Source organism: Canis lupus, chromosome 22 (assembly GCF_011100685.1).
Source record: "Canis lupus familiaris isolate Mischka breed German Shepherd chromosome 22, alternate assembly UU_Cfam_GSD_1.0, whole genome shotgun sequence".
NCBI classification, from domain to species: domain Eukaryota; kingdom Metazoa; phylum Chordata; class Mammalia; order Carnivora; family Canidae; genus Canis; species Canis lupus.
The window spans coordinates 52,385,952-52,413,524 of record NC_049243.1 but is presented as its reverse complement, the minus strand read 5'-3'; the positions used below and the strand labels follow the sequence as shown (position 1 = coordinate 52,413,524).

The following is a 27,573-nucleotide window of genomic DNA, read 5'->3' as shown; positions in this document are numbered from 1 at the left end:
CATTGCTAAAAGTAAGTTGACATGAGCTTAGATGAATACCCACTATGACACGTACCTCCCTCTACTCAGAACCAGAGCAGTCACTGCTGTACCTGATCAAGACACTGAGCAGCACTGGGAATTTTTTTTCTGGCAGAGCATTCCATGTGGTCATGAGATGGGCATATCACCTTTTTGTGTTTTGGGGCATCCAAAATTGAAGATTTCAGAATGAGACATCAATCTATGTCACATATTACATAAAAATGTCAAAGCAATTTTATTTCTTTAAAAAAGCAGCACGGAATAGACTGGAAGATAATACATTTTGGACATTGTGGGAACTTGTAGAGTCCTGGACTCAAAATGATTGGTTGGCAATCTTTTTTATAATTTTCCTAGGGATTATTTTTGAGATCATACTCATAAAGATTTGTACATCCTTTAATAAGAAGCCTGCACTTACAGAAAAGGGTAGTTCAAGTGCTCAGGAGGTAACATGGTTGATTCTTTCTCTCCTATCTTTCAAAATCATATATAAGAATTACTTCTAAAATTGTAGAACTTTGATATTTGGACTACTCTAACATTTATTTATTGTCTTCTTGAAATAGAAGGAAAACAATTGCCTGAAAAGTGTGAAATTTGGTAAATATTATATAATTTCATGATTTAATATAAAAGTTGTTCAACCTGAGCCTCTCGTATTGGTGCTCTGACCTTTTTTTGTTGTTGTTATATTCCCACTTATCTCTAGATAACTGGCCAATTCCTTCATCTTCAGAAGAAAGGTAAGTGATCCATTTTAAAATTAAATGAAATAGATTGGTATTGTGCTATTCAAAATTGCATTTATATCTGAATTACAGAAAAGGGTTTTCCCAAATGTATAGAGCACCACAGCTACTTGACATCATAATTCAATCTAACATTGATTATCTTTTTTTAATTTAAATTCAATTAGCCAACATACAGTACATCATTAGTTTCAGATGTAGAGTTCAGTGAATCATCAGTTGTATCTAACATTGATGTTAATGGTTATGCTCTGTTCCAAGCTGTGTTAATAGCTTTTCATGTACTGTTGAAATTGTCCTTCCAAGTAGGTAGCATTATTACTGTTTATAAATGAGGAAAAAGAAAGTTTATAGAGGTTTAGTAAAACTTGCTTCCCTAACCGACCTCTCTGCAGTGCAAATGAATAAGTAGCAACACCAGTTCATATAACTCAATTAAAAAAAAAAAAAAACATTTAGCACCTACTGTGAACCAAGTAAACCCTGAGCTAGGTACTGCAAGGATGGTACTCTGTTTATACAGCCAGAATCCCTCAGCATCCCAAAGATATACCAGTGCTAGGATTAAATATGACATCACTACTCTTATTGTTGTTAATATTTTAATTGCTCTTATCAGGATCCATTGAACAATCATTAGATATCTGGTCTACAATGAACATTGTGTTTGATGCTGGGATACAAACAGTAAGATAGTTTCTGTTCCCTAGAAGCTTACATTCTCATGGAGGAGACATATACATAAAGGATGAGTAACTGTGATAGAATCATTAGGAAAACATTTAGGAGATACCTAAGCCAGCATAGGGTGTTGGGGATGGCTTCATGAAGACGTTATGCTGGAGCTGAATTTTAAAGGATGAATGAAAATTAGAAAAAGACAGCAGGTTAGGAAGATAAGGAGGTCATTCCAGGACATGAATAGTGTAGCAGGGTATGTGCAATAAATTATGACTACTGTTAGGAAAGAGATATGGCTCTCATGGTGGGCAGCATATTGTAGTGAAAAAACACAGATTTTGAATTTTTAAAAATCTAGGTTTATGTCATAGTTTTGCCTTTTAATGACGGTATAGCCTTGGGCTTAAACTCACGGAAACTCCATTTCCTTACTTTCCAAAAAGCAGTTAGAAGAATTACCTCTTAGGAAATCATGGAGATTAGTTAAAATGATATGTGTAACAAAGCAAAAATACTTTATACCGTGGCACCAGGATTATTTTTGAGGGCAGAACCATATTTGGGAGAGCATCTTAAATTATTTTGAAATGAAACTACTTGAATATTGGTGGAAGCCCAAGCATCACACATGTTAAAGTGCATCACATCAGAGACCAGATGAATTCTGCCTTGCTTATGAGGCGGGAGAGAAGAGAAAGGTGGAGGACTGAGCAGAGAGGAGGGAGGAGCAGGGAAGAAGATCTGAGGCTCAGGACTGAATGGTGTAAAGAACATCATGAGAACACTGCGGTATCTGGAATCAGGGAGACTCTTGCTGGCCAGGCCTAGTTCAGTGAACAAAGCAAACTCTCATCTGAAGTTGATCCAGTTTTGGGGAATGGTTTGTTTCAGGGTTGACATCAGCCTTAGAAGTGTGTTCCTGGAGAGCCTGCCACCATTATATGACTCTCAAAGCTTGGAGCTGTCACTGACCAGTTGGTTTCAGAAGCGTATTTCCTGAAGGGTATTATCATTGATAAAAATAGTTTAAAAACAAAATTGGTATTTATTTGTTACCATGACCTTAGGATTGTACTATGACTGTATTGCATTGAGCAGCTTAATGGATTAACAACTACTTCTGGTATTTACTTTTTAGCATGGCTATAGAACTCTCAGTCTTCTAAGGAGTGTAGAGATTTCTTTTGAATTTTCCAAGGCCAGTTGAGATTGCTGGGGAGAGGCCAAAGGACATTGCAGAAATGGGAGACACAACTAATGTTTTAGTGGGTGTTATTTGTGTTGCTATAACCAACTCCCCTCCATTTCTGCCTTCAGTTCTGAGCCACTTTTATGAGTGGTTTGTGTATGTGCATTTCCCCCCTTCTGAACTAAAAGAAAGGGTTGGGTTGTATGTCTGGGTCAGCTTGTTATGGATAAGGGTTAGTAATCAGAATAGGGTAAGATAAGGTAGAAGAGTATTCCAGACAGGGGGACCAGCTAGAACAAAGGCCCTAAGGGGGAGCTTGCATAGTGTTTTAGGAACAGTAAGAAGGCCAGTGTGGCTTGTGCAGGGAGTGGGGGTGACATACAAAGGATGGGGTTCAAGAAGGAATCGGCGACCAGATCATGGTTGGGCCTCTTAGGCCATGTTAAAGACAATAGCTTTTACTCTTAAGTAACAACAGGGAATCATTGTAGAGTTTTGCACAGGGAAGTGATATGTTCTGTCTTGATATTTTAAAGGATTATTCTGCCTGCTGTGTTGAGACTAGACTGTATTTGGTCAAGGGTCTAAGGAGATGGCAGGCTATTGCAAGTAACCCAAAGTGAGAGATAAAGGTGAGTGACACCAGGGTGGTACCAGTGGAAGTGGTGAGACATTGTTGGTTTCAGGATGTACTTAGAAAAGCCAACAGAGGAGGCAAAGGTGACTCCCAAGAGTTTTGGCCTGAGCAAGTAGAAAGTGGAGTTGTCATCAATCCAGATAAAGAAAACTGTGGGTAGAGCAGGTTTTGATGGGGGAGATCAGGAATTTTGTTTCGTATTTGTTGAATTAGGGATATTGATTTGATATCTAATAGAGGTAGTGAATAAGTGGTTTGGAAAAGATGTCTGGTAGAAGTCATATGTTTGGGCGTTGTTGGCTTATAGACAATATTAAAAACTACAAGAGAAGATGAGATTTCAAAGGAACTGTAAGAAGAGAAAAGGAACAAGGACTGAGCCCTGAGACACTTCAAAGAGGTAGAATGAAGAGGAGGAGCCATTAAAGGAGACTGAGAAGGAGCTACCATGGAGTGAGGAAGAAAACCAGAATTATGATGGCCTAGAAGCTTGCCAGATGGATTGTATGTAGAGCTGGCATTTCAGATATCAGACCCATAACCCTTATAAGTATAGAAGCAAAATCCTTACATATATTTTTAAAAGACTTTATTTGAGAGAGAGACAGAGAGAGAGAGAGAGCATGGGCGGGGGACAGGGTGAGGGAGAAACAGGCTCCCCACTGAGCAGTGATCCTGATTCTGAGCTTGGTCCCATGACTCTGGGAGCATGACCACAACCAAAGGCAGACACTTAACCAACTGAGCCACCCAGAGCCCCTAGGAGCAAAATCCTTAACAAAATACTAGGACACCAAATCCAGCAGCATATTAGAAAGATTTTACACTATGACCCAGTGGGATTGTTCCTAGGAGTACATGGTTGGTTCAACATATGAAAATTATTGAGCATTGTTTTATTGTGTTTAAAAATACACTATTACATTGCTGAAATATCTGTGTTGCATTTCAACTTTCCTCTTTTTCCTGAAATGTGCAAGAATTAATTCTTTTTATGTATTACATTTTCACTATTCTACTTTTTCTTTTTTTTAAAGATATTATTTATTCATGAGAGACACAGAGAGAGAGGCAGAGACATAGACAGAGGGAAAAGCAGGCTCTCACATGGAGCCCAATGTGGGACTCGATCCCCAGACCAGGATCATGCCCTGAGCTGAAGGCAGATGCTCAACCGCTGAGCCACCCAGGTGTCCCAATATTCTACTTTCTTAAGTGAATGATCATATTCTTATCCTGAAGAAATTTTATCCTAATTATGTTTGGACACTGTTATAACTCATTGGGGTCACTTGATTCCCCAGAATGCTTGTATATCCCTCCCTACCTGTATCAGTTAGGATATTTTAATTCTCACGTGACAGAAAACCATGATTCCAACTGCCATACTAAGAGAGGTGGGTAGAAAGGTGGCCACCAGAGTTTCAAAATCAGAATAGCAACATCCAGTAAGGAAGTAAGATGTCAATTTTTCCTGTGTCCTTAAGAACAAGGCAACTTTTTCCACAGGTCCTTAAAAATCTTTGTCTTATGCTAGAATTAGTTCATGCCCACTCCTAAACTAGTCACTTGGAAATGAGATTACTGTTAGACTTAGCCTAATCATTGGGTGTAGAGTAATGGTGCAGAGTCCACTTGCATGATCATTATTCCAATCCAAAATTCTGCTGTGAAGCACTGCCCTAGAATATAGGCTTTTCTATTGATCAGAAATAAATAGCTGTTAAAATAATCTGGGTTTACTTGTAGAAAACTATTGCTTATGGTATTGGACATTCTTCTGTTCTATCTACTAAATATCCATAAGAATATTTTTATCTTTGCCAAAACTTTCATACAGAGAACAGAAACAAACATATTCTTTGTAAAAGCATATAATCTTAACCTGCGACTTTTTGTTTGCTTTTTTAAAAGTCACATTTATTCAGCATCATGATCAGACTATTACATTTAACAATCAACAGCATGGGTACCAAAAAAAAAAAATCTACATTAAAACCTTTTGTTGGGCAGCCCGGGTGGCTCAGCGATTTAGTGCCACCTTCAGCCCAGGGCCTGATCCTGGAGACCGGGATCGAGTCCCACGTCGGGCTCCCTGTGTGGAGCCTGCTTCTCCCTCTGCCTGTGTCTCTGCCTCTCTCTCTCTCTCTCTCTCTCTGTCTCTCAATAAATAAATAAAATATTTTAAAAAACAATAACAACAACAACAACAACAAAAAACCCTTTTGTTGGAATGCTTTATACTTTCCACAGAACAGAAACTAAAATAACTTGTTATACAATTAATCACAAATACAGTGCTTGAGTTTTTCACCCATACACATGAGTATTGTCTAAAACATGTCTTGTCTTCTTTGTGGCAGCAAGGCCCTGCCTCACTGTGCTTGGCTGAATTCACAAATCTGTTGTCACCTGTAGCTTCCCTGTCACTTCTCCTCTTCTGCTAAGCTTTGTTTCCTGGCAGTAATTTAAAAAACCTTTTGCCATTGCCATAGCTGCTGCTGCTGCTGCTGCTGCTGCTGGAACCACCATAGCCACCTTGGTTTCATGGTTTGGCAAAGTACTGGCCTCTACCACTATAGGGGCAGAGCTCCTGCCTCCAGAATGTCCTCCTTTCACTGGGTCCAAAATTTGAGAACCGATTGTTGTAATTGTCAAAATCATGATAGCTTCTGCCACCTGCACAGTTGCTTCCATCTTTACCAAATCCATTCTAGCCATTTCCACTGCCACCATATCTACCACCACCTCGACTGCCACCAAGCCACCTCGCCCACTGAAGTTCCTTCCATGACCAAAGTTGTCATTCCCATGAAAACCACCTCCACGACCACCAACAAGTTTCCAGAACCACTTTGACCTGTTTAGCTGGATGAAGCACTAGCCATCTCTTGCTTTGATAGGACTTTCCTTACTTCACAGTTATGGCCATTTGCATTGTGGTATTTTTGAAGGAGTCTTGTTTACAGAGTCATGATCATCAGATGTTACAAAAGCAAAATGTCTCTTTTTGCCACCGCCTCAGTCAGTCATGATCTAAATCAGTTCAACTTTCCCATACTGTTCAAAAGAATCTCTTAGATGATATTCCTCAGTGTCTTCTGTAATGCCACCAACAAAACTCTTTTTTTTTTTTTTCAAAACTCTTTTTCATAGTTAAGTGGGCACCAGGTCTTTGAGAATCTTCTCTTGAGGCAGTCTTCTTTGGTTCCACAACTCTTCCATCTACCATGTGTGGCCTTGCATTCATGGCTGTATCCACCTCCTCCACAGTAGCATACATGACAAACCCAAAGCCTCTGGAGCCTCATTATCACACAGTCTATAAGTCTTCCCCATTGTTCAAAATGGCTCCTCAGACTTTCATCGGTTGTTTCAAAGATCAAGCCTCCAATGAAGACCTTCCACAGCTATTCACACTCTTTGGAAGACTCTGACTTAAACATGATGATGGTGGTGGTGGTGGTGGTGGTGGTGGTGGTGGTGGTGGTGGTGGTGAGACTAATGATGCTTACTTGGCAGCATCCAAGGGCAGAAAGATTAACCTGCAACTTTCACTCATTGCTGTCAAAAAGTCTTTGAATAGGTTTTTGATGTAAAAAATCCCTTGTTCTCTGAAAAATGAAAACAATTTACCTCACCTTGTCAGTGGATTGATTAATGAAATAAATGAAACTAGGTTATGAGTTATTTTGTAATGTAGATAATAACTTTTCAATTTATCTTTATGTTGAGCTATGTTTTCATATACTATGTTGGGTTTCCTTAAATCTAGAAGAGAGTTCTTGTATGAAATATGTCCTAAATGACAACTCATTTATATGTTTCCTTATATTCAGAGTTGATGACTTTTCAGAAAGAACAATTGCTTCATCACTTACTTCTGAAGAAAATGAAAGTAACTTTGAAGATAGAGTTCTACTGGCAGATGAAGTAATATGGTTGAGTACCAGTGAAAGTAAATATCAAGTAAGTCACTTTAGTGAAAGTCATATAACGTCTTCAAATGGGACTAGCTCATCTTTGTCACTGTTTCATTCAGAAGTAAAGGAATTTTTTCCAAGCCATGGAGGGTATCCAGAAAATGAACATGAAACAATACAATTTTCATCAAAGAAATTATTTTCAATATTGAAAACCAACAAAAATAAAAATTTGATATTTTCTTCCGACTTTAACTTTTCAAGAAATTCTAGAAGATCTATAGAAAGTGAAGATCTCAATGTGGCACCATGCCCTCCTGCCCACTTATTTCTTTCCAGAGACCAAGTCAGAATTCTGGAAGAAAATGTGAGAAATCAAGTTGCTTTAAAATCCAAAACTACATCAGAGAGTAAAACTACTTATCTGTGCTCAAGATTTCAAGAGTCCCCAATTCAGAATCAACATTCTGTTACAATGGATATTTCTGCCCAAGCACAAGATTCTCTTCCAGGACAAAATGCTATTCAGAATCAAGGTTTTTATGAAGCCAGATTTACTAGTCAAGTCCAACAATTTGTTAACAACCAAGAATCAGTCAATAGCCAGCCTGATATCATGGTCTTTGCTCTGCCTCGAGATCTGACAAGGAAGCCATTTTGTAGCAGCACACAAGAATCCTTCCAGACCCAAGAAAAGGACAGAAGCCAACATTTGGTGAATGTGTCATATTCTGTTGAGACTCAAGATTCAATCAAGGGCCTAGAGTCTGATAAAAACCAGTTCGATGAGGCCCAATATTCTTTTTGCTTTGAAGATTCAAACAAGAGTAAACATTTAATAGAGGGGCAAAATGCTATTTTTAAGAATTCCAGATGTCTAGTTTTAACTGTAAGTCCAAATGCACTTGCAGAAGGGATGCTACAAATAGAGAGTGTAAAACCAGAGGGCCAGAAACAAATCACTTCATCAGAATTAAATCAGTATTTTACATATGGCTCAGGGCCTCTTTCACGTACTCTTTTTAAAAGGCAGAAAAACAGGAGAAAAACATTACATAGTAAAAGTAAATTTAGTCTCATAGTTCTATCTCAAAAGTCAAAGAAAACGCAAGTTCCACTGGTATTTCAAATCACAGTATGTCACACTTCAAAACCCAGCAAGTTAGGATGCAAGTATAATGCTAAGAAAGAATTACATCAAAGGAAAAGTATACCAGATACAGCTTTGCATCTTACTTATGTTTCCAAGCCTGTCCCTCCTTATATTAAGAAGTATTCCAGAAAAGAACTAGTGAAAGTCATGCCAGGTGTAACAGGATGTAGACATTCTCTGTCACTTGATGCAGAGAATGTCAATGATGCTGGGTCTACAGAGAAAAGAAGAACCTCAGGCAGGACTGGAGATATAAAGCAGCATGGCAGAGAAAATGAAGGACAAAAAACCATTTCACTGAAAACCTCGCCTCAGCTAGAACAGTCTTTTAACAATATTTTTCAGCTAAAATCACCTTGTTTTTCACTAATAGAAATGAACTGGAAGAATAAAGAGTCTCTTAAAGGCCCAATTACACAAGCAAAGGGAATTGGTATTGCAGAGTTTCATGCCCCAAATAGTAAAAAAACATCTGACCTGCATATTCCAAAGCAGGAGGCACCTTTAGAAGACATTATATCAGAACCTTGGCAAAAATTTGTCTCCTCTCCTAAAGTGGAATCGAACAGGAGGATGAAAATACAGGAAGACCTCAGAAGTACAGAGAATTCCCATCTTCCACTTTTAGGTGGAAAGAAATTACCAACTAGTTCACCAGAAACGCGAAGGTACTTTCCAGATGGAAGTACACAAAAGCAAGAAGATTTTCTAGAAATTGTTCTGGAGACTTCAGAGGTTAATCTGTTCATTTCACTAGGAATCAAAGAGTATAAAGACAGTGAACAATTGGCAAGTATAAAAACTCAAAAGAGTACAGAAGATGTAATTATGAAGGAAAAGAAACCACCAGTAACACTTCATGCTACAGAAGGTGATAACCCAAGTGATAGCGAGGGACTGGAATACAACAGTAGAAGCAACGTAAAAAATATGCAAGGGGAAAGGAATATTTGCTACATTTCTTGATGCCACTAACACCAACGTTTCTGAACCACTTGATATGAAAATGCATAGCAGATTAAAAGCCAAGACAGATAAAACAACAACAGGGTCTAGCCATTCAGTGGTAAAGCTGAAGAAATTACCAGATGAAAAGAAAATACGGGATGCAAAATACATCGAGAAGAGATGTATATTTAAAAAGCCACAAGAACGTGTCAGAGAGGAAGAGGAACAAATTTTAGAAGAAGGAGTTCCACAGCTGCCACAAGATTTCAGGCTTAGCTTGCAACTAAAGCAGAAGCCCAAATATCTCAGGTTTGATATAAAACAGAGCAGTCCAGGAAGTGGGGAAACTCAAAATAAAGAGCAAGAAGTACAACCACAAACTCTTCCTACAGAAACAGTTTTGGTGACTAGTCCATGCCCCACAATGGATCCATTTCAAGTTGAGGTAAAGCAAAGCGCAGAGAGACTTACAGGCAGAGAAACTACAGATCCAGAGAATCCTCTTACAGTTCTAGAGAATTCACGAGTTGGTGAAGTTTTAATTGAAACAAGAGAATGTGGTATCCCATTTGGTGGAAGCCCCAGAAAGACAATGGATGATCATATTGCAGAAGAAAAGACAGACCTCAAAAGAGTTTTATCTGCAATTGCCTTGGGGTCTTTCATTATCCATATGCTTCCTTTATCATATTTTAAAAGGCAGAAAATAAGAAAAAAATTATCAGGAGCCAAAAGGCTACTCAGCCCCAAGTCTGTAATTAGGAAAGTAAAGAAGTCGACAAACTTACTGATGCTTAGTATCAATAGGCATGGTACTGCAAGTCTTAGGAAAAGATTGAGAGCCAATTTTAAAATCCTGATTAAACAGATGCTGCAAGATAAAATTGTGGCAGATGTGCTTGTGAATGTTACTTACACTCACATGTTTATTTTGTCTCATAGTAGAACACACAGCAGATTAAATGCAGAGAACTGCAGTCAGACAGAGCTAAAACAAGAGAAATCCAAAGATGAAAAGGAAAAAAAGTATTCTATTAATAAAAGCAGTTATTCTCGATACACACTAGAAGAAGTTAAATTGCAAGATGAAGTGAGAGGAGATGAAGCTCCACCAGAAGCAGTCCTTCATGACAGCTGGAACCTTAGAATGGATGCAAATCCAGAGAAGGAGCTCAAAATGGAAGAAGTACCTCAAACAATTACATCCAGAGAAAGCCTTATGGAGTCTGTTTCATATACACTTGATGGCACACAGAACAAGGGACTGCAATGCAGTTTTAAAATGAAGATGAAAAATCCACAGCAAAATAAAAACAGAGCAGATGCATTTCTCAATGTCATTCAGTCCAAGGTGTGTCTTTTGCCCAATGCCAAAGTGAGTAGTGAATTAAATGCAGAGACAGATATGCAGAGGATAACAAGACATGATCATATGCAGCCAGTACAAGGTAAATTGCTAAATGGAAGAAAAGTATGTTGTCTACTTGTGAGTACTTTATCTAACAGTGTAAGAGATAAGAAAGAGGAGGAAGGGAAACATGAAACTTTACCAGCTCCAGAGAATAGCCAACGCTTCATATTCAATGCATATCAGAATTGTGGCTTCATCAAGTCTGATGAAGAACTGAAAGAAACACAAAGTATAAATATTCAGGTACAACCACAAACACATGATAAACAAACTATCTTAGGTTCTACTTCATGCCCTGTATTGGATCAGTTTCAATTTGGAAATCTAGAGAGTTATGCTAGGTTTTCACCTCCAAAGTCAGGGGAAGGAAAGATTGATGAAATCATTTTTTCTACAAGAGAATACAGTGTCCCATCTGATTCAAATCATCAAAAGGAACAGGCTGGTGGTACTGAAAAGAAAGACACAGTGACTTTTAATTTCTGCATACCTGCTTTATCTACGCTCAAAAGGAAGAGAAATTTTAAAAAATATTCAGACACGAAAACTTTAGTGAATCTCAAATGTGGAATTTTAAAAGCAAAGAAACCACCAGTTTCATACATATTCAGTATCAAGGGTGGTGTTAGCCCAAACCATAGAAAAGAATTGGGGTGTAACTCTACAACCAAAATGATAGAGGTGGATCAGAGTGAAAAGATGGAAGCTAAAACGTATTCTTCCGTGACTATTACTACACCTAACCTTAATATGTATAGCAAGATAGAAAGAGAAAAAGGTATGTTAGGAGAAACAAGTCTCAGTTCTAAACAAGTAAAGCAAGCAATACCACCAAATGAAGGAAAGATTATCTCAGATGACACCAAAAAGAACAGCCTTCAAGATGAAGAGAAAGTAAAAAAAAAACAGGAGACATTAAAAGTAATTCCACAGCACAGCCAACACTTCAAATTTCATTCAGGCCAAAGGAAGGAGCTTGACCTTCATCAATCAGAAGGCCAAGGAAGTGTTATTGAACAAGACATCTCACACCGAATGCAGCCTACAGATTCAATGCAGGGAGAGAAGCCAAAGAAAAGCCACCAGACACAAAATGGTGCAATATATACAGCAAGTTCAAAGCTTCCTCTTCTAAAATCAAAGGAATCACTAATTGGTGAAATTTTAATGGATACAATGATGGTTAGTGTCCTAACTGTTGGGAGCCACAAGGGGAAATTATACAGTCATGGTAAAGAGGAAAATGCAGGGTTAAAAAATCTACAAGCAACTGTTTTGGAGTCTTTGGATGTTTCCACACCTGATCTATCTGAATCTAAAAGGCAGAGAAAGACATTTACATGTAGAGCCTTAAAAAATAAAATGAATCCTAAATGTGTAGTTATGAAAGCAAAGAAGGCACCAATTTCACTGATATTTAATATCTCAGGGAATGGTTGTCTAAAAAAACTATGTCCAAAGATCCTGAAATCACAAGTTATTGACTTGTTAATTCATATAAAATGCTCTGGGGTCCTGGAAGATCTTATTGCAGAGAGAAAGGAAGGATTAGCACAAGAATTACCAGCAACAGTTCCAGAGTCTTTGGATTTATCCACATTTGCTTTACCTGCATTGAAAAGAAAGAGAAACAACTTAAAGTATATAGACAGAGATAAAATGAGTCTTGAATGGGTAACTTCAAAGGCAAAGAAGGCACCAATTTCCCAGACACTTACTATTTCAAAACGTGGAACACCAAGCCATAAAAAGCAATTCAAATATAACCTCAAAATCATGATGAAACAAGGGAAACCCACAGCAGACATGACCCTAAATGCCATCTCCTCTCCTGTTCCTGTTTTACTTGACGTGAAAATGTATAACAGAATAAAAGCAGAATCAGATGTGTCATGGAAGATGAGATTCAGTCATGAACTGCAACAGCGAGAACAATCACCAGATGGGGAGAAAGCCTGCTCTGCTGATTCCAGTGATAACAGGGGTCTTCCCTCCAGTAGCACAAAGGAAGTCAAAGACCAACATGAAGAAGCAGCCCTGAGAAATTCTCAGCACTCCAGTTTCATTGCTGGTAAAATGAAGAAGCCCCACTTTGTGAAGTCAGAACTAGAAGTGAAGAATTTAGCAAGGGAAAATGTCACAGAACCACTTAACACAGCCCAGGAGCTGCAGCAACAAACACTTTTTACAAAAAGTGTATTACATCGTGTTTCTTGCTCTATTTTGAATTCACTTCCACTTGAGAAGCTACCAAAAAGAACAAAAACACAAAAAGGCTTAAAATATGCAAAGAGTCCAAAGATTTTATATCCAGTCCTAGAGAAATCAATCCGTGAGTCTTTAATTGTTACAACACGGAGTGACATCCTGTCTGAAAGAGGCCCTAGGAAGGAACTTGCTAGTTCTATTCCAGAGGTAAAGTTGCAAAAGGATTTACAAGCAAGAACCCTAAAGTGCTTTGATTTCTCCACACCAGCTTCATCTGAGTTTGAAGGTCAGAGAAATGCAGCACAAATCCCCAAGTCTAGAAATGGGAAAGCTCAGGTGGCATCAGTTTTAAAGACAATCAACATCCCTAGGTCTGGTGCTCTTAGCCATGGGAAGGAACAGGACTTCATCTTGAAAAACACGGCCAAAGAAATATCTCAAGGTATGCCAGGTATATTTGTGAATATTTTCCCTTTACTAACACCTGGTTCACCTGCCATCAAAATGTATAAAAAAGTAAAAGCAAAGAAAGAGCCATTAAGAAATAAAAGCAATATTTTACAGCCACAACAACACGAAGGGGAAAGACTGGGTCCATATTCTCCTAAGAAATGGAGCAACTCGGGCAGTATGTCAGAATCAAGATGGCAAAATGAAAAAGAAAGAGAGGGCAATGGAGTTTTATTTGAAGCAGGTCTACAATTCCTGAATAATACAAGAAGGAGAAAAGATCAAAATATACTTATTACAGAGCAGAAAGTGCAGCAACAAATGCTGGTTTCAAAAAATAAATTGGAATCTACTTGTTCTCCTCTGATTCCATTTCAAATTGAAGAGCTGAGCAAGAATATCCCATCACAAAAAGCCATACCACATAGAATAGGTCAAAAGATTCCATGTCCAAAATCAGGGAACCCAGCATTTGACTACTTTTCAATTGATGAAGCAGAGTGTAGCACTGTATCTGATGGGAGCCCTGCAAGGAAGCTGGATGTTCACACAGCAGTTTCCCTACTACCTGGAGAAGAAGAGGAAGACATAAAAACTCAGAAAATAATGAAACACAGATTGATTCAAAATATCTCATCTACCAAATCTGGAAACTCAGTACTTGGAGATCCAGGAAATAAAAGCTCTAGAAGGAAAATGGGTGGTCACATTGCCAAGAAATATAGGTTGTTGCAAAGAGATTTACTAACAATGTCCACAATGTCTGTTTTATTTGACTCTGAAAGTCAGGAGAAGATACTAAAATTTTCAGGAAGGAAAAATCGTTTGGGTCCCAAACGCATAACCATGAAAGCAAAGAAGCGTCTTTGTTCACAGATGCTTAATATCACTGAGCATGATAATGTCTGTTATAGAAAGGAACAGGATTACAACTTAAAATCTACAATAAATGACATGCAACAAAATAAAAGTATAGCAAATGCATTTTTGTTTCCCACACTTGTTTCAACTGATAATGATACAGATATTGAAATGCACAGCACATCAAAAGCAGAAATGGATCAACCAAGAGTAAAACTGTACAGCCATACCTCTGTAGAGCTAGGAAAATCACCAGGTGATGGGGAAGTGTGGAAGGCTGACTCAATTGATACACAAAACAGATCAAGCAACACAATAAAAAGGAATGTGCAACATAAAAAGGAAGAGGAAAATATCCAAAAAATGTTATCGGAATCAGTTCCAGACTATAACCAACACTTTAGTTTCAGTGCCTATCATATGAAAAATCCTGGTTCTTACCAATCTGAGTCTGAACTCAATAATTCAGAAGTCAGAAACTCTTGGAATTTGTCTTATACAGCACAAAAGATGAGGCAAGAAAAATGCTTTAGAGAAACTATTTTGGAGCCTGTTTCTAGACATGTAATGAATTTTCTTCAGGTTGAAACAGTGAAAAGTCATCATGCTCAAGAAGAAATTAAATGCATGGAAGGTGTAAAGACTCCATTTCCAAAAGTGAGGAAATCAAAGACTGGTTCAATACAATGTGGTGCTCGCTGGGATAGAAACCCTAGGAGAAAATGGGACAGTTCTATTTTTGAAAGAAAGGCATGGAATCAAAATGACTTGGTAAGAATGGTCTTAAAACCTTCCAATTTTTCCAGCTTTGATTCATCCGAACCTAAAAACCAGCGCTATACTTTAGAGTTTGAAGGCAATAAAACTATAATAAATCCCAAGTATGTAACTCTGAAGGCAAAGAAACAGCCAGTTTTACAGTTGCTTGATATCACAAGGTGTTTTACAGGAAGCCATAGAAAGACAATGGGGTGCAAATTCCAATACAAGATGAAAAAGAGGCAGTGGTTTGAAAGTGTGAGCGAGGCATCACTCCTTGCTGAAGGGACTGAGATTCCACCACCCAAGTTAGTGACTGATAAACACTCCTTCAGTGCAACAGCAAGGGACACTCTGTATAACAGACCACTTCACAGAAATTTGCATGGTCATATCACAAAGGAAAAGGCAGAGTTAAGGGAAAATTCAGCCACAACTTTCCAGGGGCCTTTAGATTTCTTTATGCCGATCTTATCAGATTCTGAAAGCCAGATAAACACAGTACAATTATTGGAAGAGAAAATCACACTGAATCTCAAGTGTTTAACTATGAAGGAAAGAGATCCAGTAAATTCACAAATTCTTAAAATCAGAGGGCGGTTTACCACAAAACGCAGAAAAAAACTTGGATCCAATTTAAAAGCCAAAATGCAACAGATGAGTCAAAGTAAAAATGTGGCTGATACATTTCCAAATACCGGTTACTTCACACCAGATACCTCTGACATTAAAAGGCAAAGCAGACTCAAAATAGGGATGGACAGAGTATCAAGGTTTAGTGGTGTACAACCAACACAAATGGAGTTGCCAGTTGAAGGGCTAGTGATTTCACAACCACTTAATACCACTGGTAATGCTGCTTTAAACATTAATGAGCAACAGGAAAAAAAGATAGAAAGAAAGAGAGAGAAAACTGTATTAAATGTGGACCTAAAATTTATGTATGATTCTATGCCTATTTTGTCACACACAAAAATGGAGGAATCCCCTGGTACCTGGGGTATCTATGAAGAGTCTTCTGAAAAGAGAAATACCCTAAGCAAAGCAAATGCTAGTTCTGCTTATGCCTGCACACCTATGCATCCCAAAATCATAAAACATAAAGCTAAGGTAAAGACAGCAGATGTGGAAAACACTTTGCATACCAGTCGGGTGACATTGAAGGCAAAGAGGCCACCTGTCTCCAAGCTGTTTGATTCTGTTACTACCAGATATGGAACCAGAAGGAACAAAATGGAACTGAGATGTTACATTAAGGCACAGAAGGAGTTCCAGCAATATAAAACTGTAACAGATTTATTTCTGAACACTATTTATGGCTCTGGATCTGTTTCATCTCAAATCAAACAATTTACAGAAGTAAAAGGGGAGAAAGACAGGTCAGGAAAGCCCATGTACATTACTCCACAGCTAGAACTGGAGAAATCACTAAACAAAAGAAAAATATCATCTTCAGGGTCCACTGATATTAAGAGTGCTATATCAAGAAATATCAAAATACTGAAACAATGCATTAGAGAGGAGAAAGAAAACTGCCAAACTGTCTTACGAGACATTCTCCCGCAATGTAGAGATCAGTTAGCGATTACCCAACAAGTGAAGAAGGAGCTTGATCATGTGAAAATAGGAGTTGCTTTGAAAAGAGAAGTGTACCCTGATCTAGCTTCCCCGAAGAGGGAAATCAGTTACACTAGGTTCAACATCCCAAGAATTAGAACACATACAGACTGTGAATTCTTTGTTGCACAAAGAGTAAAGCACAAAGATGCAGACATTGTCAAACATTCAGTTTCAATTCCATGGGAGAGAGGAGTATCGGAGAAAACCAATGTCTCATTAATTTCAAAAGGACATAATATATATCTTACAGAGTTGGATGCTTTTCGACAGAGGACTCACAAGGAGCAAGAATTGTGGAAACGAGAAAGTATTTCAAGGACAATTCGGGGATCTATTGTCTACCCCATTATGGAACCTTCTCATTTGAAAATGACAGGAAAGGTAGCTGAGGAAGATATGTACATTAACAAAAAAAATATTTCACATCTATTGAGAAGAGAAGATATAGAAGAAACCAATATCTTACAAGGTTCAAAAGGACACAAGTTTCTTTGTACTAATCTGGTGGTCCAGCAAAATATGTCTGCAGTGCAGAAAGGAGAGGCAAAGCCAGATGACATTCCTGAAAGTATTGTGGATTCTGTGTCTCACCCAAATAGGGAACATCTTCAGGTAACACAACCAGTACATACAAAGAAGGAAGATGTAAGCATTCCTATGAGGTTACCTGTAAATCCATGGAGAAAAGAGCAATCAAAGTTAACTGATATTCCATTAAGATTAAATAGACCGAAAATAATTTTTCCAGAAAAACTAAGGGTGAAGCAACCACATAGTTCTACCCAGGATAAAGGAGATATTCTGGAATCCATTTCTTCTTGCATATTGCATCAATTCCATAATGAAAAGCTAAAGGAAAAAGTATCAATGGAAAGAATGAGCTCAAAAGTTTTGAGTTCAGTGGTAGACAAAGCATCAAATGAAGCAGATACTCTAGGAGATCCACCTTATATTAACTTGTATAATAGAAAAAGAAAAGAACATCAAAAAGAAAGTACATGCAAGGTTCTTCCAATGTCTGTTTCTCATTCCTCAATGGATGTACTTCAGATTAAGTTGCCATGTGTAAAAAAAATATTAAAGCCTCCAGCATACCACACTTCAAATACAAAAGGAATTGGTTTGCTTGTTGAGGAAAAAGAGCATCCAGAATGTATACATCAGATTTCTCCAAAGTCTGCTCCTCACTCTTTGAGGGATGTATTTCAGAGTAAGATACCACGGGAAAAGAAGGCATCAGAAGTTGTTAGCATTGTGGATTACGTTCCAAGTACAGAAAAAATTGGCCCACCCATTACAGGAAAAGAAAGCAAGGTGCAGACAGGTAAAGGTAAATCAGGTATGAAACTGACAAGTTTGTGTACTTCCTTACCATCTCTGTCACACACTAATATGAATTCAAGAGCAAAAGTAGGACAAGATAAGTCAGGAATACTCAGGAGCTGCCTTCTACCACTAACGCTCCAGGTATCACCAAATGTCAGGAAAATATCATTTGCAGAGTCAATTAATAGAGACAGTTTAAGCAACATACAAGAATCAGAACATTTGCCACAGGAAAAAAAAGATGGAGAAAATGTAGTACATGTGAAAGACATAATGGGCCTCCAGCGTGTCACTTTCAAAGGACAGAAAACAGCTTTTAAACACACACTGCATGGAAATGAACCACAATGGAATAACAAAGAACAGGAGAAAATGAGGCAGAAAGATAGTGATCTCGACATAGTCAAGAATAAACATTATGCTTCCATCCCTTCTCCACCTCACGTGGAATGGGACCCTGAGATAAAAGAGGTACTCATGCGAGGAATCACAGGATTTTGTCTTCCATCACTGACACTTCAAGAATTATCGAATGCAATGGGAATATGTGAGGAACCAATTGATGATATTTTAAGCAGTATAAAAAAGGCAAAGTATATGCCACAGAAAGGTAGAGTGGAAGTGGCTTTGGAAGAAATAAGGCACCCCAAAATAATAGTTCTGAAGGCAAAACAGACTCCAGTTGCACAGGAATTACAGTTGAACATCAAAGAAAAAGAGAAAAAGCTGCAAGAAAATAAAGATAAACAAGTTGGGATGTGGAGCGAATCTTCTGTTTCCATCTCCTTTCCACCTTACTCAGAAGTGGACACAAGAGTAAAAGGGGAAGAAGCCATGCTAATAAAAACAAGATCCTCTTTCCTACAAACAAAATTCCAGGAGTCATCAGATACAGGAAAAATAGCATATAGACAGTCTATTAATGGTGATGCCTCAACCAGTATAAAAAAATCCAAGGAATATATAATACAGGAAGAAGAGGAAAGAGTAAAAATGGTACAAGTCGTACCTTTGAGGAAAAAGAAATCACCAATTTTACAGGAAACCCAGCTGGACAGCAAAGAGCAAGAAAAAAAGATACAAAAAATGAAAGGTGAGTCAAGTATCTTTGTGACCAATACCAGTACTTGCACACTTGCTCCTTTTTATGTACAATTGGATACAAGAATAAAAAAAGCAGACTATGTGACTGAAGTTACAAGATACTCTCTTCCAGAACTATCACAGCAGAAATCATCAGATGCAATGAAAAAAGCAAGTAAAGAGTCCACTGATGGTGATATCAGAAGTGATGTGCAAGAAGCAAAAGAATATGCACTGCAGAAAGAAGAGACTAATGTAGAGAAATCAGCCAAGAGAGACATGATGCAGCCAAAAGATGAAGATTTGGAAAGAAAGCAAGCAGTTTTACAGGACATACCATTGAATCTTAAAGAGCAGGTGATAGTGGATCCAAAAGGTGAAGATCAAGGGAAAATGGATGGTGGAGGTAAGGGTAAACAGGAAGTAGTTCTGTCCTCAAATTGGGCTTCTGAATCTTCTCTAACTTACCATGAATTGAACACAAGTATAGAAGGAGAAGAAGACATACAAGGAATAACAAAATCTGCTGTTTCACTACTACAGCTACAGAAATTAGTTGATGCAAGGAAAATAGTGTATACAAAGTCAGCTGGGGATGATACCCCAAATGATGTAAGAGGAGTACAAGAGTATGAGCCACAGAGAGAAGAAGATAGAAGAAAAACCATAAATATGAAATACATAATGTACCCCCAAAGCACTAAGGCAAAGGCATTACCACTTCCACATGTACTCTATACTTCTAGGAGTTGTGACCCCCAAATTAGAGAAGTACAGATGAGCATAAAAGAAAAAGTAAGATACACACAAGAAAGAAGTGAGCTAGGTAAGATTCTGACAAGACCCTCTCTGTCTCAAGTTAAATTAAACAAAGGTATAGAAGGCAAGGAAGAGAAACGAGTAACAGGACCCTTTCTTCCACCCTCATGGCACAGGGAATCATCAAATGCAGAGAAATTAAGATATACAGTACCACTTTTGGATGGTATTTCAAACTATTCAAAGAGAACAAAATGCATGACACAGAGAGAAGAGGATAAAGCAAATAATTTTGAGAAAGATATAATACATCCCAAGTACATAGGTTTGAAGGCAAAGAAATCACCCCTTCTCCTTATACTCAAAACAAAGAAATTGCAAGTGAACATGAAAGAACAAGAGAAAGTGGGACAAGAAGATAGCAAGGAAACCATTGTGCTTCTGAGCAAAATTCATCCTTGTGTCACTTCAACTCGTCTTAAGTGGAATGCTATAAAAGATAAGGAGGGTGAGCCAGGAATAATAAGAAATGATGCACCGTATATTGAGCCCCAAGAATCATTGCCTTCAATGGAAATTGCATCTACAGAGGTGCCCGATAGCTATGTGAAGAAAGGAGAACAACGTCCACAACAGGAAGAAAGGAACAGAGTACAAACCGAAGCCAGCTCAAGGCTGCTGAGGGATACAGATTTTAAGGCAAAGACATCATCACCTCCTCACACATGCAGTGTCACTGAGCACGGTGATTTGAACAAGAGAAAGGAACCCCAGTGGAGTATGAAGGAGGAAGAAGAGGAGCAGCAGAGAACAGAAGACCCTGATGTGGCTCTGACAAAAACTCCTCCTTCCACACCTTCACCATCTTATCACAGATTGGACACTAGAACCAAAGTAGACAAAGACTTGCTTGCAGTTACAGGATTCTCTCCTTCACAATTGCTGTGCCCCAAGTCATCAGGTGCAGGAAAAATCAGATATGCAGACTCCAATAAAGGTATTAGCTCATGTAATGTAATAATAAAAGCTTATCAATGTATGCCATATACTAAGGTAAAGGACAGAAAAAAAATAAAATATGGAGAAGGCATAATATTCCCCCAAATAATCACCTTGCCAGCAGAGACATCCCCACTTCCACATCTACCCAGTAGAAAGAGACTACCTTTGAATATTAAAGAGCAAGGGAAAGGAGTGCCAAAAGGCAAAAGTGAACTGAAGGAAACCTATGCCTGCTTACCTTCTTCATCTTACCTGAAATGGGACACAAGAATGTATGAAAGGGAAGACACACTGAGGATGACACAATCCTGTTTTCCACCACCAAAGATTCAGGATCCATCCAATTCAGGCAAAAAAACATATACGAAGTCATTTGATGGTTATGTGTTAAAAGAGAAGGGTAGACTCAAAACTGATACTGAAAACAAAATGGCCCGAATACATATGGCTCTGAAGGCAAAGGAATTACCACTTTCACTTATGCTGAATACCAAAAAATTGCAGTGGAAAATTAGAGAGCAAGAGAGAAAGGTGCAGAAAGAGAAAAATGACACAGCTACAAATCTGGAAAACATTTGTACTTCTTTATTTACTTTACCACATCTTAAATTCAGCTCAACAGAAGGAGAAAGGTACATGATAAGAATTACAAAAATGCCTCTCCCACAACTACAGTCTAAGGAATCACCAGATGCAGTGAAAACAACATATGCAGAAACAACTGATACAGAACTTTCAAATGGTGTAAAACAATTAAAAGAACACACATTACAGGAAGAACCGAAGGATAGAGAGAAAAACATGGATGTAAATAGTCTAGTAGATCCCACTGATAGGTATTTAAAAGCAAAGAAATTACCTAATTTACTTAGATACAATCTAAATGACCTTCAGTGGAAAACTAAAGAGCAAGAGGGAACAGCTCAGGAAGTTCAGCATAAGCCATGTGGTACAATGCTGACTAAGACTTGTATTTGCAGGTCTCCCCTACTTCACTTCAGCACGAATACCAGAGACAAGGAAAAGAGAATGCCAATATTAGCGAGATCCTCTTTGTCCTCAGTCAGCTTCCAGGAATCATCAGATTCTGAGGACATGGAATATATAGAGCCGATTGCCAGTGATATTTTAATCATCCCACAAAAAGGAAAATATCATATGCCCCAGAACAAGGAAGAGAATGGAGTAGAAATAGTAAACCTCATGCTCCCCAAACATCAAGAAAAGAAGATGCAGGAAAGTGAAGATGAATCAGATGTGGTTGTGGCCAAGTCTTCCTCTCCATTACCATCTCTCCCTCGCCTGCAGTTGGATAAAGAAATACAGGTAGATGATGAAATTCTAGGACCTACAAGGTCTATTGTGCAGAGAGTATCCAATGTTGGGGAAATAGTGCATACAGAAGCAATCAATGATCATGTCATGAAAGACAGTGAAAACAGGAAACAACATGAGCCTCAGGAAGAGGAGCAGGACAGAGAAAAAACAATAGATAGAAATATGATGCACACCACAGATATAAGTTTGAAGTCCAGGAAATCACCTCCTTCCCTTATGCTCTACAGAACAGAATTGCATCTGAACATTGTAGGGCAAGAACAAAAGAAACATGAATGTCCAGGTAAACCACTCGGTACTGTGCTAAGAAAACTTTATGTTTCCAAACCTCCAGCTAAGCTTACATTGGAAAAAGGTACACAAGTAAATGAAGAAAGGCTTAGAATTGAAAGACCCTCTCGACTTCCACAAATATTTTCAGCAGTATCAGATACAGGGAAGAGAGCAGATACAGAAGCAATTTGTGACCTAAGAGAAAAAAAACAACATATGTCACAGAAAGAAAAAAAGCATGAAGTGAAAACAGTAGATATGAGGATCAGGATGGATCACAAAGAGGCCAGGATTTCATCAATTTCACATATCTTTGACACAAAGGAATTTGTGTTGAATATTAAAGAACTAAAGGGAAAACATGTACAAAGGTAAAGATGTAGTTCTGACAAGGACTTTTCTTTCTGCCCCATCAGCTCCTCCCCTTTATCTAGACTCAAGGAGCAAAAGAGACAAAGATATATCAGGAGTTACAGGATCCTCTCCTCCACAGCAAAATTTCCAGGAATCATCAGATACCCAAAAAATGTCAATTACAGAGGTAGTTGCTGGTAATAGTGAAATCATCGTTAAAAAATCAGAACACTCTGTGCCGCAAGAAGAGACAGTGCAACAGTGGACCTCAAACTTCATGATCAGTGTACAGCGAAGGAATGAACCTCCACGAGTCAAATCAGAAGGAGATTTGAGTCAGTTAGTTTTAAATTCACAGCCTGAGGACGTTTATTTAACAGGATTTGGCACCATAAGAGGGAAAAGGTTGGAATATTTCTTTACAGGGCAAGAGGTTCAGCCAGATAAATATAAAACAGAAACTTTCACTACATTTCTTTCCTACCCCACAATGGATCCAGCTAAAATCAAGAATCTGAAGAAACAAACTGAAATAATGGATAGCTTAAACCACAAAATGAGTCCTAAGGTTTTAGTTTCGCCACCACAGAAAATATCTAAGGAAATATATGTCACGTTTGGTCCTCCTGCAAGTACAAATGGATTTTCTGTTTCAGAGCAAGGTGCCCACCAGCAAAAAACTTTATCAAAAGCATCTCCAGGATCTGCAGATTCATATAAATTTGATAAGCCTGAGGGAGATGTACACGATAAAGATAAAATGAGCAAAATACCCTCCCCCAAAGTGTTAGCCCCACAGACAAAGGGATCACTTGAGAAAATGAATATCACAGGGTCAGATACCGCCCCAATTATAGAGGAACAAGAGATTGTCATGAAAAAGCAAGTGGTGCTACAGTCTGAAAGTGGACAGAAGACCTGGCTGGACTCCAGCTTTTCTCTTAAGTTCCCACTTCAAAATGAAAGGCAAAAGACACCATTGGAAATAGATGTACACAAACAAAGTACAGTGTACCCCAGAATACAAATACTACCAGGAATCCACATGGATATTACAGTGTTTGATACCATAGGAGGGGAAAAAAAGCAGACATTGCCAGTTCCAGAACAAGAGGAATGTATTCTAGAATCACTTCAAAAGTCTCTTTCTTCCCACTGGACTTTTCCACTTCAATCTGGAGGTCTAGAGGGAAAAAATAAAACTGATACAAGCACTACTATAAATCTGGAGCAAAAAACATTAGAGATGGAAGAAGGGGAATTAAAAATAGACAGAAACATAGCTATCTGTCTGGGAGAGGACAAAACAGAAATGCACAAGCACACCATGGTCAACCTGGAGGAGAATAAGAAAAGGGACACAAGCAATACCATAGACATGAACATTCCATCTCTAAAGGCACAGAAATCTCAAATTAACACTCAGATGATGACTCATACAGCAAGCAGCTACCCAATCAAGCAAAAGCATAAAAAGAAACTAGAAGTCTCTGGTGCAAAACAAAATATTCAGCCACAGAAATTGTTTCAAAAACATGTTCTGGATTCATTTTATGCCTATATTCCTCTTTCTCTCAAATTAGAAGGCTGGAAAGGCAGATTAACAGTAACGGATTTGAAAAGAGAATTGAGCCCCAAATATTTAACTATGAAAATCCCAAATCATCCAATTTCACAGATTCTTAACAACACAGGACGTGGCACCCCAAGCAATAGAAAGAAATTAGAATATGACTTTAAGAAACCAAAGAAGACAATTTTGTGCAGTAAAGATGCCTCAGGAACATTTATCAGAAATCTCTCTATTTCCACGATGAGTTCATCTCAGACTGAAGAAATAGCAGACTTTGAGACAAACCTAGAAAGAGAAAAGATATCCTGTCTTTCTGAATTCCAGAAGAAATCACCAAACAGTAAGAAAAAGAGCTCAAGCGCTGTAAAGGAAGGGAACCAGAATTTCATAAACACAGTTCCACCAGATTCCCAGCCTTTTTTGGTGTTGGACAAACAACAAATGCAAAAACTTCCCAGTGTCAAATCAGAAGCAAACCTCAGCTGTGAAACAAATGAAAAAATTTTAATTCCACAAACAAAAGAAGAAAGGGTTGTTCCAGGGCATGCTAGCTCAAGCATCATAAAAGAACCTGACTTGCTTATGACTGAGGAGGAAGAAAAGGCACCAAAACCCATTCTGACACCCACAGAGTATCCACTTATGTCTGACTATCCCAAGGACAATGTGGAAATCCATATGGAAAATCCCATAAGTATGAATATTTTCCCCCCAGGACTAGAAGAATCACAACATGGGACTCAGCCGTTCCATATAATGGAGTGTACCTCATCCCCTGACCAGGGGGAGAAGAGTGAACCCATCCAGGACACAACCACACAAAAGGTCCAGCAACAAAAGACTTTTCTAGGAACAGTGCCGATACCATCTCAAGTTAAAAGTAATGAAATAAAAGTAGTGGCACATAGTACAAGTGCAGAAAGTTCACTTCCCCTTTGTGAAGCAACTAAGAATATCTTTGAATCCCAGATAAAAAATATAATCCATGACAAAATTTGTGAGGATATACTGAAAAAAGTGAAAGACCATAAACCTAATGATTGGAAGTCACTGCCTTGTGCAGGGAGTCCAGAAACAACATCCACAATGATACCTCCCAAAATGCAGTCAAAACCCATTTTAGAACGTTTTACTCCCAAAGAGAATGGTAGGCTCACTAATCATTTAGAGTCAAAAGCATTTGAAATCAAACTGAATCTGATACCAGAGATGGCAAAACACTCCTTCCAAAGGTTCGACTTTTATCTAAAACAGTCTATTTCAGAAGATAACAGTTGGAGGCCATATCCAAGACATAAAAAAGTTTGCTTTTTGTCTCTAGAAGGGATTGATACTATAGAACTGAACTTCAAACAGAAATATGCCAAGGATTCACCTCCTGTCAGCTCTTTGAAGACATTGATTGTCAATGTTTCAAGTGACAGTGAAGAGATCATTACAAAGTTAAAGAGTACTGGTAAGCTAGAAGAAAGGGGAGTGTCTTCAGTGACTTCTGCTAAGCAGATGCTATTGCCACATGTTCTCCAAAACTACTCAGTAGAGGAAAAAGACAAACTGCTCATACACTTTTCTATGAAGACATTGGAGATTCGAATGAAAGCCTTTCCCAGAATTGTAAGAGAATCGTATGCAATGTCCAATCCTCAGAATATAAGGAAACCTTTATCTAAATGTATTCATTCTGGTATCAAAGTACCAAAGCGAAAAAACAGAGTTTTGTTAATTTTTGAGGAAAAATCTCTTCATCAAATAGATCTTGATTTACAATACAAATACCTTCGTTTTCTCCTGGGGCTTCCAGTCAAAAGTATATTCCCTAAACCAACTGCACTTCCCAAACATATTCTCAAGTTAAACACAGTTGCAATATGTGAAAACATAGATTACAGAGGAGAAAACAGTGATGATCTTTGCATTGACATGGAGCTGTTAGAACAGCACATCTCTTTCAAAAAGGAAAGTCCTCATGAAAACTCGTCATTGATGAGAAAATTCCTGGAACCAATCCAGGTGTGTGCTTCTGACCCTGATCAACAGGGCACAGGGCAGAAAGACACTACAGCTCTTTCAGAGTTAAAATCTCACGTGACTCCAGGAAAAGATAAACAATGTCATGTATGGTTTCAAGAAACAGATGCAGACAAAGCTTTTGATTCAAAGGCTCAGGAAAGTGCTCCCAGTTTAGTAGATTCCCATTCAACTCAGCTTTCTGAAGATTTTACTGGGAGTCAGACAAATATTGAAAGTTCAGCCAACATGGAGGAATGCTCAGCTCCTGAAGCACAAGAGAGTGAAGAATGTTTGTTTTTAGAAGCCAACCCTTACTTAAGTCAGGAATCACAAAACATTCTCTTTGAATTGCAGAAAGGCATTCCTTTGGGAAATCTCTATAAGATGGAAAAAAGCAAAACTGTTTTGAAACCATTGTACAGGGAAGATTCAGGTTCCCATCATACTAGAGGCTGTAGAAAACATTCCTCCATTGTTACACCTTCCTATGAATCCCACAAAGGCAGGAAATACAGCTCATCCTCTAAGATGCCATCTCCTGACTGGTTGTACCACAGTTCATTAAATGCTGTGGAGGTTCCGTCTAGATCATCATCCATCCCATCTGGTGAAGGGAAGACTTCATGGACTGCCAGGTACAGAACCAGCCATTCTTTAGCTCCCTTAACGGAATCAAATGTCAAACTACATCTTGCAAAAAGGCAAGGTAAATCTCACAGGCATCTGGAGAGCAAAGAAAGAAAGAAGGCCAAATCTGACTTATGTAGAAAGAACAACATTCATTGGGACTGTGATTACAGTTATACACAGAATAAAGAGAAATGCACAAGAAAGAAGAAGGTATGTCATTATGAGTCAGAAAGGTCAAGTTACTTCCCAGGCCGACTTGAGTTATCAAAGCCTTATCAAGAGGATATCAGCTTCCATTTTGAAAGAAAACAAAACCAGCCATTTTTTTATGCCTGTATACCAGCAGATTCACTGGAGATTATACCCCAAACTGTTCGCTGGACTATTCCCCCAAGAACTTTAAGGAAGACAAACTTCAGAGTTCCTCTGGTGGCAAAGATTTCAAGTTCTTTCGATATATGGACTTCATCCAAAAAGTTCTTGGAGTCCCTCTTGGGGTCCTTCAGTCCAGTTAATTCAAATTGATATGAGCATATGTAGATTCATCTGAAGTAGAAAGCTGGTTCCTATTGTGGTATTCTGTGAAAAATAAAATCAGATAAAGTCAAA

General features: G+C 38.3%; 1 protein-coding gene across 1 annotated transcript; it reads left to right on the top strand.

The window, feature by feature from the left end:
* On the top strand, positions 1-27,573 carry CCDC168 (coiled-coil domain containing 168). The gene is given in 10 exon segments (XM_038569399.1): positions 1-473; positions 594-627; positions 737-770; positions 7,123-9,312; positions 9,314-10,603; positions 10,814-12,008; positions 14,478-15,818; positions 15,879-22,757; positions 22,759-24,990; positions 25,087-27,573. Coding segments are annotated over 10 exon segments (17,826 nt in total). The 5' UTR covers positions 1-245; the 3' UTR covers positions 27,490-27,573.